The following is a 16,682-nucleotide window of genomic DNA, read 5'->3' as shown; positions in this document are numbered from 1 at the left end:
TGCTATAGGTCCGTTTCTCGGATGGGAACTAGATACTACCTGGTCAAGGCGGCTCACCACTTTTCTCGCACTATGAGGCGCTGAGGAGGCCGCATAGCAGCTGGACCTCTGACCAACCGAGCCGCCCCACTCTGCAGCCATTAAAAGGAAAACAATGGAAGAGCTGAGCGCGGACGAGGTATGAGATTGGGGTGGCATGACTGTGCTCATCTTCGAGCTGTTACTTTGTGGTCTTCCCCACACTTAGGAGCTGTCACTCTGCATTTCTTCGGCGCTGTCACTCGGTGCATTCCTGGAAGCTGCCACTCTTCCCCCATCCAGGGGAGCTGTCACTCTTGTGCTGCGCACTCCCGCCCAGAGGTCTGTCAACATTGTGCTACCCCCTTCCCCAGGCAGCTGACACACTTTTGATTTCACCGCACTCCACGGAGCTGTCACTCTTGGGCTCCGCCCTCCCGTCCCAGAGGGCTGTCAACATTTTGCTACTCCACACCTTCCCCAGGGAGCTCTTTCTCTTGTGATTTCCCCACCTATGGAAGCTGTCACTTTTTGAGGTCCGCCCTCCCCCACCCCAGGGGGCTGTCAGTATTGTGCTACTCCCTTCCCCAGGGATCTGACATTCTTTTGATTCCAGCCCACTCCAGAGAGCTGTCGCTCTTGTGGATTACCCCTGACTCAAAGGAGCTGTCATTCTTGTGATTTTTCCTACCACCACCCCTGCGAGCTGTTACTCTTGTGATTTACCCTCCCCACTCTAGTGTGTGTTACTCCTTATCCCCGTGAGGTGTCACTGTGGTGTGCGCACGCGCCTCCCTGTGAGGTGTCACTGTGGTGTGTGCGCACGCGCCTCCCTGTGAGGTGTCACTGTGGTGTGTGCGCACGCGCCTCCCTGTGAGGTGTCACTGTGGTGTGTGTGCACGCGCCTCCCTGTGAGGTGTCACTGTGGTGTGTGTGCGCATACGAGCCTCCCCGTGAGGTGTCACTGTGGTGTTTGTGCATGCGTGCCCCTGTGAGGTGACACTGTGGTGTGTGTGTGCATGTGCCCCCTGTGAGGTGTCACTGTGGTGTGTGTGCACGTGCCCCCCTGTGAGGTGTCATGCTGGTGTGTGTGTGCATGCATGCCCCACCCCCCTATGAGGTGTCACTCTGGTGTGTGTGCACGTGCCCACCCCTCGAGGTGTCACTCTGGTGTGTGTGCACGTGCCCACCCCTCGAGGTGTCACTCTGGTGTGTGCGTGTGCCCATCCTTCGAGGTGTCACTCTGGTGTGTGCGTGTGCCCGCCCCTCGAGGTGTCACTCCGGTGTATGTTGTGTCTGCCCCGTGAGGTGTCACTCTGGTGTATGTGTGTGTCTGCCCCGCGAGGTGTCACTCTGGTGTATGTGTGTGTCTGCCCCGCGAGGTGTCACTCTGGTGTATGTGTGTCTGCCCCGCGAGGTGTCACTCTGGTGTATGTGTGTGTCTGCCCCGCGAGGTGTCACTCTGGTGTGTGTGTGTGTGTGTGTGTGTGTGTGTGTGTGTGTGTGTGTCTCTGTCTGCCCCGCGAGGTGTCACTCTGGTGTGTGTGTGTGTGTGTGTCTGCCCCGCGAGGTGTCACTCTGGGGTGTGTGTGTGTGTGTGTGTGTGTGTGGTGTGTGTGTGTGTGTGTGTGTGTGTGTGTGTGTGCCCGCCCCGCGAGGTGTCACTCTGGTGTGTGTGTGTGTGTACACACACACACCCACACACACGTGACACCTCGCGGGGGGCACGTGCACACCCATACCAGCGTGACACCTCACAGGGAGGCTTGCATGCACAGACCAGAGTGACACCTCTGGTGTGTTACCCCCCGCGCCTGTGAGGTGTCACTCTGGTGTGTGTGTGTGTGTGCGAACACCTGTGAGGTGTCACTCTGGTGTGTGTGCGCGCGCACGCCTGTGAGGTGTCACTCTGGTGTGTGTGTGCCCGCCCCGTGAGGTGTCACTCTGGTGTGTGCGCACGCTCGGCCCGTGTCGCTCTGGTGTGTGTGCGCCCGCCCCGTGAGGTGTCACTCTGGTGTGTGTGTGTGTGCGCCCGCCCCGTGAGGTGTCACTCTGGTGTGTGTGTGTGCGCCCGCCCCGTGAGGTGTCACTCTGGTGTGTGTGTGTGCGCCCCCCCTGTGAGGTGTCACTCTGGTGTGCGTGCGCCCGCCCTGCGAGGTGTCAATCTGGGGGGTGTGTGTGTGTGCGCGCGCCTGCGAGGTGTCACTCTGGTGTGTGTGTGCGCGCGCTCGCCCCGTGTCACTCTGGTGTGTGTGTGCTCGCCCCGTGAGGTGTCACTCTGGTGTGTGTGTGTGTGTGTGTGTGCGCCCCCCTGTGAGGTGTCACTCTGGTGTGTGTGTGTGCGCCCCCCTGTGAGGTGTCACTCGGATGTGTGTGTGCCCGCCCTGTGAGGTGTCACTCTGATGTGTGTGTGCCCGCCCTGTGAGGTGTCAAACTGGTGTGTGTGTGTGCCCGCCCCGTGAGGTGTCACTCGGGTGTGTGTGTGTGCGCACGCTCGCCCCGTGTCACTCCGGTGTGTGTGCGCCCGCTCCGTGAGGTGTCACTCTGGTGTGTGTGTGTGCGCCCGCCCCGTGAGGTGTCAATCTGGTGTGTGTGTGTGTGTGCGCCCCCCTGTCAGGTGTCACTCTGGTGTGTGTGTGTGCGCCCCCCCTGTGAGGTGTCACTCTGGGGTGTGTGTGCGCCCCCCCTGTGAGTTGTCACTCTGGTGTGTGTGCGCCCGCCCTGCGAGGTGTCAATCTGGGGGGTGTGTGTGTGTGTGCGCGCCTGCGAGGTGTCACTCTGGTGTGTGTGTGCACGCGCTCGCCCCGTGTCACTCTGGTGTGTGTGCGCGCCCCCCTGTGAGGTGTCACTCTGGTGTGTGTGTGTGCGCCCACCTGTGAGGTGTCACTCTGATGTGTGTGTGCCCGCCCTGTGAGGTGTCACTCTGGTGTGTGCGTGTGCCCACCCCTCGAGGTGTCACTCTGGTGTGTGCGTGCGCCTGCCCCTCGAGGTGTCACTCTGGTGTGTGCGTGCGCCCGCCCCTCGAGGTGTCACTGGTGTATGTGTGCCCGTCCCGTGAGGTGTCACTCTGGGGGTGTGTGTGTACGCCCCTTGAGGTGTAACTCTGGTTTGTATTTTGTGTGTGTGTGTGTGTGGTCAATCTGGTGTGTGTGTGCACACACACACCAGAGTGACACCTCGCGGGGGGCACGTGCACACCCATACCAGCGTGACACGTCACAGGGTGTCACTGTAGTGTTTGTGCATGCGTGCCCCTGTGAGGTGTCACTGTGGTGTGTGTGTGTGCGCCCCCCTGTGAGGTGTCACTCTGGTGTGTGTGCCCGCCCCGTGCGGTGTCACTCTGGTGTGTGTGTGTGCACGCTCGCCCCGTGTCACTCTGGTGTGTGTGCGCCTGCCCCGTGAGGTGTCACTCTGGTGTGTGTGTGTGTGTGCGCCCCCCTGTGAGGTGTCACTCTGGTGTGTGTGTGTGCACCCCCCCTGTGAGGTGTCACTCTGGTGTGTGTGCGTGTGCGCCCCCCTGTGAGGTGTCACTGGTGTGTGTGTGCGCGCCCCCCATGAGGTGTCACTCTGGTGTGTGTGTGTGTGTCTGTGCGCCCCCCTGTGAGGTGTCACTCTGGTGTGTGCCCCCTGTGCGAGGTGTCACTCTGGTGTGTGCCTCCCCCCGTGAGGTATCACTCTGGTGTGTGCCTTCCCTCCTCCCCCCCCCCCTGCAAGGTGTCAGTCTGGTGTATGCCTCCTTCCCCCCCCCCCTGCGAGGTGTCACTCTGGTGTATGCCTCCTCCCCTCCCCCCTGCGAGGTGTCACTGTGGTGTATGCCTCCCCCCCTGCGAGGTGTCACTGTGGTGTATGCCTCCCCCCCTGCGAGATGTCACTCTGGTGTGTGCCTGCCTCCCCCTCGCCAGGTGTCACTCTGGTGTGTGCCTGCCTCCCCCTCGCCAGGTGTCACTCTGGTGTGTTACCCCCCGCCCCTGCAAGGTGTCACTCTGGTGTGTTACTCCCGCCACCCCCCTGCGAGTTGTCACTCTGGTGTGTTCCTGTGTTCCTACAGTTGTATTCACTATGCACTCCTATTCCTGATGACTAAAGGATAGATTTATGTTTTAGTTTATAGCACGTGTGCTTTATATTAATTTAAGGTGCGGGGGAGATAACAATTCAACCCTGGCATATGGGTTGTAAAACATATGAAAACAGAATAAGTTCCTAATAGAGGAATGCCCATCCCCTGCACACTTTCACTAGCCCAAAGAATGAGCGAAACAGTCTAGGTTATGTTTTAACACAATTTGTGAAACATGTACTGTTTCTTCAATTATTGAAAACAATTTTTGCAAATATTTCAAATAATAACTCAAAATCACCATTCATTATAATTTTCATATGTAATTTAATTTTCAAAGGGCCCAACGTGTTTTGAGAATGACCTCTTCTTCAGGGGCATATTTATACATTCCATTAACATCTAAAAAGAAATTTCAAAGACATATGATTACTTTCTTTGTAAACAATATGATTTCAATTTGTACACAATGCTTTTACACTTTTGGTCAAATCTACATTAGATCAATTTCTTGTACTGTAGCTTATTCACAATAATGAGTAAAGTTAATATTTGAAAGGTATGTTATTGTTGTCTTAATTGGATAGCAGGTGTCTGTTATGAATCATATTATAATTCAAAATACCCCTTTCTAGACCTTAAATGAACCACTCTGTAGTTATCTTGAGTTTTTAAATCGGGTTGCTTATTCTACTGACCTGGATGGTTTCTTATTTTGACCAATGTCATTGACTGCATTCCCTTGAGCCTGTTTTTCCTCCGAATCATTTATTTCCAAATCTGTTTTCACATAGTCTCGATGTTCTGACTTGTAATCGGAATACTATTCAGAAAAAAGATAGTAATGAGTCCATGTTTATTCATGAACCCACTTTCACTGTAATGATTAAATCAAAAATCTTACCCTAGGTTAAATTACTGTTCTAAGGATGATGAAGGTAGGACTTAGTCTGGGGTCCTCACAATTCGTATGAATAGGCAGTGGCTCACTGTTGGGTAATTACCCATAAAGATCAATCAAATATACCTATCAATACTCAGGAAAACAGAATTAATCAGTTGACTATCATTAACATGAGAAGAATCATACCCAGTTCTGGTAAGTAGGAGATAGTTAATTTATAAGAAATGGGCCAGCCTCGTTCCGAAAAATCACCTTCAGTTATGATTCCTTTAAGGATCCTAAAAAAGAAAAGCCAGATGTAGTTCTAAGTTTTCATCATTCCTATATAGGTGATAGAGATGCCACAGAGTAAAGCTTAATGTTAGTGAGGGCCTTACCCTATAATGGAGGTGTAATTTCCTGATCTTTCGTTGCTCAATATCCCACTTGTATGAGTCCAATTTGTTATTGGTGTCCTCAAGGATGGGTTTTATTCCTCTCCACTTTCTAACTTTGATAGCTGTTATGTAACCTCTTCAATTTTTTAATTGATCGATGATAGGGATTTAGATAACTCCTCAATGGTCAATTGGATGAGGTCAAGTGAACACTTATTGAGAATTTGTTCCCATCTCTTTACAAAAGCTTTCTTTTCTTTACATAATGTGGGTCTCAAGTATACCCTTAATCCTCTAGTTATTCTTTTACTTTTATAATATTGGGCTAAGGTAGAGGCGTGAAGTTTTTGTGATATTTCTCTGGGAATCAGTTTTTCCAATTGAAATATTAATCTTTCTGGGTTATTATCCCCTGTGCTTTGTTTATCTGTGTCCTTTATCAAACCCAAAATTCGGTTTGCCTCTTCCTCACTAGTGGCTGATTTATCAGTTAAATTGTTGATTTTAGAAAATGACATGTCTTTTTTTTTTCTTTGTCTTTTTTCTCGTACCATTTTGATTTTGGGTGCAGGTGAAATATATATTCTACCCACCCCACTAAAGGGTAAATATATAGAACCAACAGTTGTATTCACTATGCACTCCGATTTCTGGTGACTGAAGGATAGATTTATGTTTTAGTTTATAGCACGTGTGCCTTATATGAACTTAAGGTGCGGGGAGATAACAATCAACCCTGCCATATGGGTTGTAAAACATATGAAAACAGAATAAGTTCCTTTCACTAGCCCAAAGAATGAGCCAAACAGTCTAGGTTATGTTTTAACACAATTTGTGAAACATGTACTGTTTTTTTCAATTCTTCATTTTTTGCAAATATTTCAAATAACTCAAAATCACCATTCATTATAATTTTCATATGGAATTTAATTTCCTGTTCCTGTTTTATACCCCCACCCGCACAAGGTGTCACTCTGGTGTGTGCCTCCCCTCCCGCGAGGTGTCACTCTGGTGTTTGCCTCCCCTCCCCCCACATCCCGCAAAGTGTCGCACTCAGGTTTGTGCCTCTCTTCTCCCCCCTGCAACACAGTGAGGTGTCACACTCTGGTTTGTGCGCCAGCCTCCCCACTGCGAGGTGTCACTCTGGGGTGTGTGCGCGCGGCTCCCGCGTGAGATGCCACTCTGGTGTGTGTGTGTGTGTGTGTGTGTGTGTGTGTGTGTGTGTGTGTGTGTGTGCGCGCCCTCCTCCCCCCACGTGGTGTCTTTCTGTGTGTGCACAAACCAGGGGGGTTCTGGGAGTTTCTCTACTACCAGCCTAAATCCCGGGTTAGAGTCTCAACCAGAGTCTTAAGCTCACCATCCTTTCACAAAAGAAACGTTTCCACTGCATATCAGTCTTTGTCCTGCCCAAGGGCATTCCAGCACTGAAATGCCTGGCAATTCTGTTCTGAACAAGAGTACCAACAGCAACCCCAGACACGTGTTTCAGCCTGGTTGGGCCTCGTCAGTGAGGTGGAGCTGTGCCTCTCTAAGAACAGTGAGCAAGGGTTCCACTCTGTGTGTGCATCTCTCCCCAGCAAGGTGTCACTCAGGGGTGTTTGTGTGCGCACATCTCCGCCGCGCATGTGCGTCTCCCCGTGAGGTGTCAAGCTTTGTGTGCACGCTTCCCCCCGCACGGTGTCACTCTGGAGTCTATATGTGTGCGCGACTCCCGTGCAAGGTGTCTGGTGTATGTGTGTGTGTGTGCGCGCGCGCGCATGCACGTGTCTCCCCTGCAAGGTGTCACTCTGGTGTGTGTGTGCGTGCCTCCTTCCCCCTAGCGAGATGTCACTTTGGTGTGTGTGCACCTCCCTCTGGCAAGGTCTCACTCTGGTGTGTGCGCACCTCCTCCCTCCCGTGAGGTGTCACTCTGGTGTGTGTATCCCCCCGCCCACGAGGTGTCACTCTGGTGTGTGTATCCCCCCCGCCCACGAGGTGTCACTCTGGTGTGTGTATCCCCCCCGCCCACGAGGTGTCACTCTGGTGTGTGTATCCCCCCCCGCCCACGAGGTGTCACTCTGGTGTGTGTACCTCCCCCATGAGGTGTTGCTCTGGTGTATCTGTGTGCACCCTCCATGAGGATTCATTCTGGTGTGTGTGCATGATCCCCCTCGAGGTGTCACTCTGGTGTGTGTCCCTGTGAGGTATCATGCTGGGGTGTGTGCGCGCACCCCCCACTTGGAGGTGTAACTCTGGTGTTTGCGTGCCCCCCTGGTGAGGTGTCGCTGGTGCGCATGCCCCCCATGTGAGGTGTCACTGGTGCACATGTGCGCGTGCCCCCCTGTGAGGTGTCACTGGTGCACGTACCCCCCACCTAGAGGTGTCACTGTGGTGCGCATGCCCCCTTGTGAAGTGTCACTGTGGTGCGCGTGCCTTTTGTGAGGTGTCACTGGTCTGTGTGCAACACCCATTCGCGAGGTGTCACTCTCGTGTGCATGTGTTGGTGTGTAAGCGCGGCACGCATGTGCCACTGTGGCGTGCTCCCCCCCCCCCGCGAGGTGCCACTGTGGCGTGCTCCCCCCCCCCGCGAGGTGCCACTGTGGCGTGCTCCCCCCCCCCCCGTGAGGTGCCACTGTGGCGTGCTCCCCCCCCCCCCGCGAGGTGCCACTGTGGCGTGCTCCCCCCCCCCCCGCGAGGTGCCACTGTGGCGTGCTCCCCCCCCCCCCGCGAGGTGCCACTGTGGCGTGCTCCCCCCCCCCCCCGCGAGGTGCCACTGTGGCGTGCTCCCCCCCCCCGCGAGGTGCCACTGTGGCGTGCTCCCCCCCCCCCGCGAGGTGCCACTGTGGCGTGCTCCCCCCCCCCCGCGAGGTGCCACTGTGGCGTGCTCCCCCCCCCCCGCGAGGTGCCACTGTGGCGTGCTCCCCCCCCCGCGAGGTGCCACTGTGGCGTGCTCCCCCCCCCCCCCGCGAGGTGCCACTGTGGCGTGCTCCCCCCCCCCCCGCGAGGTGCCACTGTGGCGTGCTCCCCCCCCCCCCGCGAGGTGCCACTGTGGCGTGCTCCCCCCCCCCCCCGCGAGGTGCCACTGTGGCGTGCTCCCCCCCCCCCCCGCGAGGTGCCACTGTGGCGTGCTCCCCCCCCCCCCGCGAGGTGCCACTGTGGCGTGCTCCCCCCCCCCCGCGAGGTGCCACTGTGGCGTGCTCCCCCCCCCCCCGCGAGGTGCCACTGTGGCGTGCTCCCCCCCCCCCCCGCGAGGTGCCACTGTGGCGTGCTCCCCCCCCCCCGCGAGGTGCCACTGTGGCGTGCTCCCCCCCGCGAGGTGCCACTGTGGCGTGCTCCCCCCCCCCGCGAGGTGCCACTGTGGCGTGCTCCCCCCCCCCGCGAGGTGCCACTGTGGCGTGCTCCCCCCCCCCCGCGAGGTGCCACTGTGGCGTGCTCCCCCCCCCCGCGAGGTGCCACTGTGGCGTGCTCCCCCCCCCCGCGAGGTGCCACTGTGGCGTGCTCCCCCCCCCCGCGAGGTGCCACTGTGGCGTGCTCCCCCCCCCCGCGAGGTGCCACTGTGGCGTGCTCCCCCCCCCCGCGAGGTGCCACTGTGGCGTGCTCCCCCCCCCCGCGAGGTGCCACTGTGGCGTGCTCCCCCCCCCCCCCCCCGCGAGGTGCCACTGTGGCGTGCTCCCCCCCCCCCCCGCGAGGTGCCACTGTGGCGTGCTCCCCCCCCCGCGAGGTGCCACTGTGGCGTGCTCCCCCCCCCCCCCGCGAGGTGCCACTGTGGCGTGCTCCCCCCCCCCCCCGCGAGGTGCCACGGTGGCGTGCTCCCCCCCCCCCCCCGCGAGGTGCCACGGTGGCGTGCTCCCCCCCCCCCCCCCGCGAGGTGCCACGGTGGCGTGCTCCCCCCCCCCGCGAGGTGCCACGGTGGCGTGCTCCCCCCCCGCGAGGTGCCACTGTGGCGTGCTCCCCCCCCACCCCTCCGCAAAGTGGTGTGCCCCCTTTTTGTTATATTTTTCACTCTGCTACTTGTAACTCGTGTATAGACAAAGTTCGGTATTCAGTAATGTTTAGGAAACGTTCTCTCAACTTAACTAGAGACACGCAACCGCTTAGTTGTACGGCAAACCGTCTTGAATGCATCAACAATGGGTTTCAAGTGTTTTAGCTTCTCACCCGAACAAGAATCTTCAACGTTACATGCGAGTGCTACAAATTAATTGATGAAAAGACTTTCAGTACAACAAACAAGGTTTTCTCGCATTAGCTTTAACATGAGTCAATTAGGAGCTGGTTATAGTTACAGCTAAGGCTTGCGCAGTGCATCTGAATACTGTGCTTCACTCACCGGCTTTGGTGACACTGGTTCTGTGGGTTGCACTGCTTCCCTGACTTCCTCCACTACTTCTGGCCTGCTGGGGACCCACTCCTCTCCTGCACGATGTCTTTGGTCTGGCCACTTGCTGTGGGAGTTTCCGTTTCTCCCGAGACCCTCAGCTTGCCTTCAGCTTCTGGCCTAGTCTCCTGCAGAACGTCCACGGGTCTCTGCAGTCACTGCAACACGGCTCACATGGGGAAAGAACAGCCTTCTGCATGTCTTCCACTGTGTAGCCTCTGCAATTGAGAGTTTGATAGAAAAGGACTCTCTCAGAGCTTGCAGGTGAAATCTGCTGTCTCCACGATCCGGTATCCCTTGTATTCTGCCACGTTCTCGTGATTTGCCAGTCTCATGCTTCTTCTCTACTACTGCTACTCCAACCAGCCTTACAGTCCTCTTCCCAGCTCCTTCTACTACTCCTTTCTGGCTGGGGCCTTTTATGCCTCCCAGCTTGCTTAAAAGGATTCAGGTGTGAGCCATTAGGCTCAATTGCCTGACTCCTACAATGGCTGCAAGGCTTGATTGCCTGGCTACTACGCCTGCATGCCTCTTCAGCCCTCTTCTTCATCTCAGTCCCCCTAGAATTCTGGGACTTGTCGTTTTTTTCTACAAAAGTTAGGTTTTTCAGCTTCTACAGTATGGCAAAGAGCCATCAAGAGGGTGGTATTACGGGGGAAGGTTGAAAAGGGGGTTATCCCAGTCTTCCTGGTCTGTTCCCCAACCCCCAGGTGATCCTTCCGCAGTACACCACGCCCAGGGTCGGATCGGGAAGACTCTGCCTTTCCTTGCCTACCTGAGGAGGGTCCCAGACCAGGTTTCTGGGGAGAATTCTCTCTGGTTGTTCACACTCGACAAAGCCAACTTTGCACATGTACATATGCAACCCTGCAGAATATTCTATTAAACAATTCCCACAAACCATGGGTCAATGTGAAATATTTCCCACCTTGAGGCAAAGTGCAGGGTCACTGAGCAAGCAAGCAAAACAATTTGTCTGCATCTTTAATGGAGTTTCTTCACTAAGATTCCTTTAAATTAGGGGACAAATGCTGCATTTCATACCCATTTTACTCATGCTCATAGGCCAATAAGACCCATATCATCGCTCTTACAGGGCAATAATGACGTTGGACATGGATTAGCAAGTATTTACCATCAGAGTTGCAATTAACATTTTTGACCAGCAGGCAATAAATCGACCATAATGAGAGTAGGCAAAGGATTCGCAATGTTGACCTCTGGAAATCATTAATGACCAGCAGATAGAGTTGGAAATGTAGATGAGCAGGTCGGGGGTTTTCTATTCTGAGCAGTTGGCAGAGGATTGACTGTATTGATCTTGTAATGTTTTATTAATAGCGACTATCATACTAGATTATCCATAATGATTTCTCGCAGGTTTAATAATTACAAATTGGATAGCTTGTACTGCTCATGTCGAACCCATCCCTAACCCCCACAGATAGCCTCTCCCTCCTCAGCAGAGCCCCCCCACCAGCCATCAACATCCTTTCCTGCATATCTCCACATTCAATCCACCCCCATGCCCTCAGGCTTCATTCCAAACTCCACACTCATCCCCACAAACTGCCCATTTCCTTACAGGCACCTCTCCATTCTCAGTCCACTCCAACACCCACTACAGGCTACAGGTGCTGCAGAACTCTGCGGTCAGGACTGCCATAGGCACCCTTCTGCGTGTTTCCATCTCGCCTGTGTTGGGGAGAAGCTGGACCCCCCCCAGGGCAGTGGGGGGCCAGCAGCCATACCCTCACCAGCTATGGGAGGCCCCAACACCTCCCATATGGCCCCCAGAAATGCAACACAGTCCCAAGCAGGCAGCAGCATGTTTTAAACTGCATTTATTTCTGGGCAAAGAAAAAAGAAAAAAAAAACACACAGAGCATCGTGCACATCGCGAGTTCAGGCGCCGTCTCCCCCGATGCTGGCTTGCAAGCCAGCTTTGTAATCACACTGCAGGCTGACCTCACAGAATTGTATCAGCTCCCAGAAACCTATCTCCTCCTGCTGTTGGCTGCTAAGTGGTAGGTTACCTATGTAGCCCTTATAGAGAGCCTGATAATTGGATATTAACCTTTTGCGTCAGTGGGTTGATTTAGCTGTGCCAGCCCCCATTATCTAATTCTACCTTGTTGCAATATGACCTTGTTCCCATAACTTTTTAGCTGAACAAGCAGTTCGCACCTGGGCTCTGTGCGCAGATTGGCTGGGCTGCGCCATTCTTGTTACAATTTATGTTTCGCATGTTGTGCGAGTCCTTGAGAAAATGTCTTTCTTTCCCGGAAAGAAAAAAAAAAACACACTGGGTTGCCGTGATTTATTCGCATTTGTGGCAGTCTTATCTTGAATGTGTGGCCTTGGCAGTTCGGGGGTTTTGCGAGGAACATTGTTGAAGGCTCCCGCAGCCAGTGTTCAGTGAGTGAAATGAACTTGGCTGTATTTTTCCTGAAACATGGCTTTACACTGTGCATTTAGACCATGTTAATTCATATAGGCATTTGCAAGCCTTTAAACAGGGATTTTTGTGTTTGTAGATTCTGATATTGCAGCATTGATTCTAATGTAGCATGGAAGTTGCACTGTTGGTGAAGTGGGTGTGTTTCAGCATATTTGTCACCCATGGGTGCGCTGGGGCCTGGTTCAAATGATAAGTGCGCTCCTTGTTCTTCCTGCTGTTCTTCTATATATGTGCTTGGGGTGAGGGGGCATGGGTTTGGTCTCGATTTTCCCTCTTCAGTCCCCCCTCTGGTCGACTTTGTCGACCACACCACCAAGCAACATTCACCTCCTTCCGGTCTGCATATCTTTGTCAATTCCTTGAAGTGTCCATAATTTTCTGCATTGTTGTTGATGAACAGTACATATAGGAGTGTTCTCCTTCTGTGTTCCACCACACTCACTTCCCTTTGTACTTCCTCTGATCGCAGGGAGTGGCCACCTTTATTACTGCTAGAACCATGTTGCACACCGCTATCTTAGTCCGGCTCTTCCTTTCACCATGTCTCTTATTTGCATTCCGATGTCTTCTTCTGTTGTTCTCTTACACCTTGCAATGTATCTCCATCTTGCACAATGATGCTGTGCTCGGTACTAGTCCTTCCGTTATCACCTTCAATCAACCAGGCAGTCATAATGTCATCCATTACCATGCAAGCACTAGCTAGTTCTTTGCTTTCTCTTTTCAGATGCATTTTTTGCTGATCATTCTTTGGTATGCTGGTACTTCATCCAATCATTCTTCTGTCTCGCTCGAGAAGTAATTCCCCCCTCTTTTTACTTCTCTGTCTGTTTCTCTTCTTCCGTTGTTTTCCATCTTGGTGAATGTGTCACTCTTCACATCTTCCTTGGTCATCCCCAACAAGGGCATGCTGATGCGCACCAATGAACACTCTCCTCCCCAATTCAGTGGTAGTTTCTCTTGATCTTTAGATACATGTGCTCAATAGTAGTCCATAAGCAGTGATGCTCCTGCTCTCACCTTGCAACTTCTCTCAACCTTCTTGCATCCAGCATGATTGTCCACTTCTTGTCACTGTTGTGCTGGTAACATAACGTTGGTACCTTAACAGTATACGTCCTTCTTCAGTGACCATCTTTGCTCTTTTCTCTCACTCCGTTAGGCACTTATCATATTTTTGTCTCTTTTATTTTATTTTTTCTTCTCTTTTTGTTTTTCTTCCTTCTTTATTTATTTATTTTTTTCTTTTTTTTTTCTCTTGCAGCTTGCTCACTTGTGCATTTGCTCGTTGTTTCTTCTCTCTCTGGTCACTTTCCACATACAGTTGTTCTCCAATTAGCTGCTTTATGTAATCATCTTTCATAGGGGATTACCCCCCTTTTTTTTTTTCTTTTTTTTTTTTTCAATCTCAATGTTGCTGTCTTCCCTTGCAATCTTCTTCGCACCTTGTCATACATGGGCGTCGTGCTCTGCTGTAGTAATTTCTGTTGTAATCAATTCTCTTCCGGCATATGTTGAAGAACAGTCAGGACAGCTCTCTCCAGTGGTGTCCCTACCAATTTTGTACATGTGTGCATGTTGTTGGTCACTTCTGCTATGTGTGTTATGTGTATGTTTTACTCCCTTTGTGTCTGCCCTTAACTCTCTTTACTTTAGCAGCAGCTTTTCCTTACCCACTGACGCCGTAACTCTTCCTGCTTAGGTTAGGGAATGTTAGCAGGGGATACAGCGGTAATGCTCACTATTACATATAATTTTCAAAGTACCACCCCCATAATTTCGTTCATCATTAATAGTCCCATCGTGAAGGTAAAAGTCCTTATTTGCGTGCCCATAACCACTTACGCTGCTGGGTCCTTGCAGCTGATGAGATGATAAAGTTGCCCTCCTGAAAATCGCAAGAAAGGCGTTAATAGTTAGTACTTGTTAGTAACCTCAAGCTCCGCGAACTAAACAATCACTAAGGGCAAAAATCAAACCTCCCCCTGGACATTTCGTGTTTTCAAAATTTCTCAATATGGGTAGGGAAAATCTTGGGCTGTTTATTCAATGGAAGCAAGGAAATATACTTCAGGGAAACATGCTCTAAGGGGTCTGAGGTTCTTGATAGGGTGGGCAATTGAGTGGGGAATGCTACACAATGTTTTAATCAGTAGGCCTCACAATTTCTAATGGAAGATAACATTAAGGAAATTTCCTACACATTTCTAACAGCATACATACGCAACAACCTGCATGTGCGGGGAAAAGAGAAGAAACAAAACAGTGTTACAGCTGTAGGTGCAAAAAATGTAATATGAAACTCAATTAAACTTTGGAAATGCGTGTGCCGGTCCCTATTCTAGTTGCTAGTGTGCGTTGGACCATAGGATGGCTATGTTTCCCTAACTCGGGAGTGTTCGTGCTATTTTGCAGTTCATGAAAATCTCTTGCGTTGGCCCTGTTGATCGTTGCTCCCTCGTTGCCAGGGTGGCCACCGCTTTGTAGGGCTTGACGCCTTACACTTCTAACAAAGTCTGTCAGGAGGGGAAAATGTCCCACTGTAGTCCATAGCCATTGGGTGTTGGTTGTCCGTTGTCTTCAGGCCTGCCCTGGGTCCTTTGTATCTGGCGAGAAATGAAATGGAAGCGCTTGAGACCTGAGAATTTACATATTCTTCAATTTCTTGACCTAACCTCTCTGCACTACTCTCACACTATTCAGTGTCCTAGTGGGAGGAGCCAATGGTACACCTATGCACCATCCTGTCACCACCTGGTGGCGTTCAATGGCAGTCTGACTGCAAATTGTTACACAATTCGAAATGTACTCAGAAAATGGGTAGGCACATAATTTATGTGAAGATACTCATTACACACTTCAATCATATATATGCAATTTGGGTGCTAGTGTACAAATGGGCCTTTGGATCTTTATATTTACTGTGCTTTTGTTGTAAGCTATTTATAGTGCGTGCCTTTGTCCCGTGGGGCATCAGGCACTGACAAGCTAAATAGGGAAACATCAGGGTGGTAAATTTGTCATATAGGGTGGCTGTGTTTCTAAATTAAGTGCACCATGTTACTTAGTTAAGATCATCGCAGGGTTTTTAAATCCTTTTTTTTTTTTTTCTATGGCTCCTCTCTCACTTCTCAGGGCGTGCCTCGCAGTGAACTGCAGGCACTTTAAGCTGGTACTAATGAAATCCGCTACCAATTATTCGCTACCTGTCTCTCCCCCCTCTTTTGTATTTATTTAGTTATTTATTTATTTCCTCTTTTCTTTCAAACCCAACCCTCACAATTTACTCCAACTCTCTCTATCCCACCCCATGTCCACTTTTTAAACCCTACCTACTCTGTTAATTACTCATTTAGTCTAGTATTTTATTACTCCACTACTGTAATTACCGTTACATTTAAACAATATATTTCTCCCCCCAATATCTGCTCTCAAATTTTAATACAACCATCATTCTCCAGTTCGTGCAGCAATGACCTCTTTCCCTATGTGTGTTGGCTAATGCATTTGTGCCAGTGCTATTTTCAAAAGCGCTAGTGGCATTACCACTTGCACTGTCATTTTGTCGCCAAATTAATTCTGTTGGGAACATGGATCATCCACCCTTTACCCCTATTTCTCTCCTCCTGTGGTGAACTGTCAATGAAATGTAGGCCTCCCCCCTCAAGTGCACCTTCTTCCACCTTGTGTGTCTCATTTAATTGTTCTGTGTTAATCGTGTATTCATGAGCCCAGTCTCCTCACTGAAAGATGTGTGCTCAAAATGTAGCTAAATGTACTCTCTTGTGATGCGCTATCATTATGCACCCCCCTCTGTACCGTGCACCCCCATTATGCTTAAACAATCTTCCTTACTTTCAACATGTGTATGTCTGGTGTTTAACAAGTTATGGATTTCTCTGTTAATAAGGTGGTCATATCCACATTGCTCATGATGTCACAAATCTCTCTTCCCTAATGCATGGCCTAGTCGCCCCACTTTCACCCAGAAAAGAAAATGTTTTGATACCTATCACCACCCCTATGCAATTGTCCTCTGCATTATTAAGTGTGCGTGAGTGTGTGTGTCGGCGCGCGTCTCGCCCGCTCTGTCGGGGAGGTGGAGCATGAGCGTGTGTGGCAGAGTGAGTCAAATCAAGTTTGTCTTGGGCTGTCCTATTAGCGGTATAGTGTCAATCTATGTCCTTTGAAAAGTTTGTTCCCCATCAGGAAGACCCCTCCCAGTCATGTAACTGGTACCATTGCTATTGTGTCAGTGTTCTGTATGGGTGCTGGCTGCTGTGCAGTGCCCCTGTGTTGTGATTCTAGTCAGTCCTGGGGTAGTGGTGCTGTCATCTGTTGTGTCTGTACATGTAGTGGTAACAGTACCTGCGTTGGTGCTTGTGGTGTCTGCTGAAATGATCCCATCCTGCCCCATGTATCCTCCCCACATGGGCGGTGCATATTGTGGTGATTGTTGACACTACTATTGTTATTCTTGTGCGTGTGTGTTGAGGCTGTTTTTA

At 51.7% G+C, this 16,682-nt stretch overlaps 1 protein-coding gene across 1 annotated transcript in view; it reads left to right on the top strand.

Annotated features, from left to right (window-relative positions):
• Nucleotides 1-6: 6 nt before the first annotated feature.
• Nucleotides 7-16,682, top strand: part of UBE4B (ubiquitination factor E4B) — a 2,401,822-nt gene continuing 2,385,146 nt past the window's right edge. The window contains exon 1 of the mRNA XM_069609995.1: nucleotides 7-178. Coding sequence (XP_069466096.1) covers nucleotides 155-178 — 24 coding nt within the window. The 5' untranslated portion in view covers nucleotides 7-154. The remainder of the gene's footprint in view (nucleotides 179-16,682) is intronic.

This window comes from Ambystoma mexicanum, chromosome 8 (assembly GCF_040938575.1).
Source record: "Ambystoma mexicanum isolate Mex_15411 chromosome 8, UKY_AmexF1_1, whole genome shotgun sequence".
Taxonomy (NCBI): Eukaryota; Metazoa; Chordata; class Amphibia; order Caudata; family Ambystomatidae; genus Ambystoma; species Ambystoma mexicanum.
The sequence above is the reverse complement of the archived record's forward strand: the minus strand, read 5'-3'. Positions and strand labels throughout refer to the sequence as shown.